Consider the following 2618-nt stretch of genomic DNA (forward strand, 5'->3'; position numbering starts at 1 on the left):
GGGCTGAAGGCAGGAGCCAAACTGCTGAGCCACCCAGGGATCCCCTAGACAAAATTCCTAATGACATTAGACACTGTGCAATGCCATCCCAACCTACTACTCAAGGAATCGTTTACATTTGTGGCTTAGCTTGAGGAGAAATTTTAGTTTTCAATCAAAACTATTGCACATACTTCTTTCCAATACTCCAATGACCTCACTAGAGGACCTAAAATCCCAGCACTGAAGATGCATCTGATATTGTCCATTTCTAAATCTAAAGTATTAAAAGTATTTCCAGTGATGACCTCTTCAAAATATCTAATGCATCCCGAGTGGGAGAATTAATATAAACTAGCATGAAACTTGAAAGATTCAAAGGACACCTGAAGGAATTAGTGAGATGAAGGGCAGAGTCCTTCCTTTTTACTTTCTCTCTGACATTTGTTTTATATAATAGTTACTTAAAAGTAATTCCTGAGGAAACCTCAAACACTGAGTCTGAAGATGAGAAATCACCCCAGATTTTACTTTTTCTCCTTTGTCTTGATGTGTGTCCAGTGGTTCCTTTCATTGCTTTGTCTTCTTTTATCTCTGCCTCTTCATCAGGATTTCATGACTATTCCAAGCTGACAGAATGGATTTCCTTTCATAGTAGAAATAACTGTTCATATGATAGATGGCATTGAACTGAAACTTTCTCATTTCACAAATAGGATGACAGAAGTCCTGTGAGGCTAAATGATTTATCTAGAAATACAGCACCAAGTCTCAGAATGAGACATGTATAGTTTTTGTCCTCTTTCTGACTGTACCCACCACCTCTTGATAAAAAGAGCCTGGTATCAAATGGGGACCATAAATTCACGTACTCAAAGATTAGAGTATCCTAAGGAGAATCTGTGGAGGTCATCCACATTCAATTACTGAACTCTCATGGCAGTATTCAGAAGGGAAAATATGGGTGTATGTTTTCATTTCTGTACCAAAAATAAGATGAGCTTTTCCAGATATATAAATATTACCATATCCCCCAACATTGAGTTGTTTCAAAATCACATTAGGTTCCTATACAGAATTAGAACTAGCAAATTTCTAGAAACAAACAGATGAGTAAAACTTTTCATAAAAGCAAGATTCTTGATTAGATATGAGACTTAGAGGATTTGCTTTATCTCTTTGGGATTTATTTCCTCATCTGATGTGAATGAATTGACTAAAAATGCAGGTAAGATGATCACACATCAATTTCTGTAAGTATTTTGGCCAAGCAGCCATAACTACACATTTTTCAAGCTCCAACTACTATGATTCTCCAATAATTTTAAGTCAGAAATAAATGTCATTGTTCCTTGTTATGTTTTTCTTTCAGATAATTTCATTGTCTCTTGGGAACTGGGTGTGCTAGACTAATTCCATGGAAAAAAGGAATAATGTAACTGAGTTCATTTTCTGGGGTCTTTCTCAGAACCTAGAGGTTGAAGAAGTTTGTTTCGTGGTGTTTTCTTTCTTCTATACGGTCATTCTTCTTGGCAACCTCCTCATCATGCTGACTGTTTACATGGGCAACCTTTTCAAGTTTCCCATGTATTTCTTCCTCAACTACTTGTCTTTTGTGGATATTTGTTACTCTTCAGTCACAGCTCCCAAGATGATTGTTGATCTATTAGCCAAGAGCAAAACTATTTCCTATGTCGGGTGCATGTTGCAACTCTTTGGAGTACATTTCTTTGGTTGCACAGAGATCTTCATCCTTACTGTAATGGCCTATGATCGTTACGTGGCTATCTGTAAACCCCTACACTATACCACCATCATGGACCGGAACAGATGCAATAAAATGTTGTTGGGAACCTGGATAGGAGGGTTCTTACACTCCATTATCCAGGTGGCTCTGGTAGTTCAGTTACCCTTTTGTGGACCCAGTGAGATCGATCACTACTTTTGTGATGTCCACCCTGTGTTGAAACTTGCCTGCACAGATACATATATTGTTGGTGTTGTGGTGACAGCCAACAGTGGTACCATTGCTCTAGGGAGCTTTGTTATCTTGATAATTTCCTATACTGTCATCCTGGTGTCCCTGAGAAAACACTCAGCAGAAGGTAGGCGCAAAGCACTCTCCACCTGTGGCTCCCACATTGCTGTGGTCATAATCTTTTTTGGCCCATGTACTTTCATGTACATGCGCCCTGATACTACCTTTTCAGAGGATAAGATGGTAGCTGTATTTTACACCATTATCACCCCCATGTTAAATCCTCTGATCTATACACTCAGAAATGCAGAAATAAAAAATACAATAAAAAGACTGTGGGGCAGGAAGGTTTTCTCAGAGGCTAACGATAAATAGCTGAAAATAATAATTTAAGATGAATGATCTTAAATTTTCTTTTCTGTTCAAAGACGACAGTAACAACGACTTCACATGGGTTTTGGAGGAACAAAAGAGATAATAAAACATTCTACACAACTGAGGTATTATTTATCATCATTATATTCTAATATTTCATATGTAGGTAAATTTTCTGAAAGACCTAGGCTAGAGGAATCTTATTAAAATCAGAAGCTCAGCACCATTGTTTTCTTCTTCCCATTTTGGACTCTGCCATTTTCCTTAAAGAATGAGAGTCTACTGG

The 2618-nt window shown here is 37.7% G+C and overlaps 1 protein-coding gene across 1 annotated transcript; it reads left to right on the forward strand.

Moving 5' to 3' along the window:
* The first annotated feature begins 1396 nt into the window (after nt 1–1396).
* On the forward strand, nt 1397–2332 carry OR4S2 (olfactory receptor family 4 subfamily S member 2). The gene has a single exon (NM_001388923.1). The coding sequence runs from the start codon at nt 1397–1399 to the stop codon at nt 2330–2332; it is 936 nt and encodes a 311-aa protein (NP_001375852.1).
* The last annotated feature ends 286 nt before the right edge of the window (nt 2333–2618 follow it).

This window comes from Canis lupus, chromosome 18, assembly GCF_011100685.1.
Source record: "Canis lupus familiaris isolate Mischka breed German Shepherd chromosome 18, alternate assembly UU_Cfam_GSD_1.0, whole genome shotgun sequence".
Lineage (NCBI taxonomy): Eukaryota > Metazoa > Chordata > Mammalia > Carnivora > Canidae > Canis > Canis lupus.

What these genes read in the sequence shown, in the direction of transcription:
- OR4S2 (NM_001388923.1), top strand. Translation starts at nt 1,397, where the DNA reads ATGGAAAAAAGGAATAATGTAACTGAGTTCATTTTCTGGGGTCTTTCT.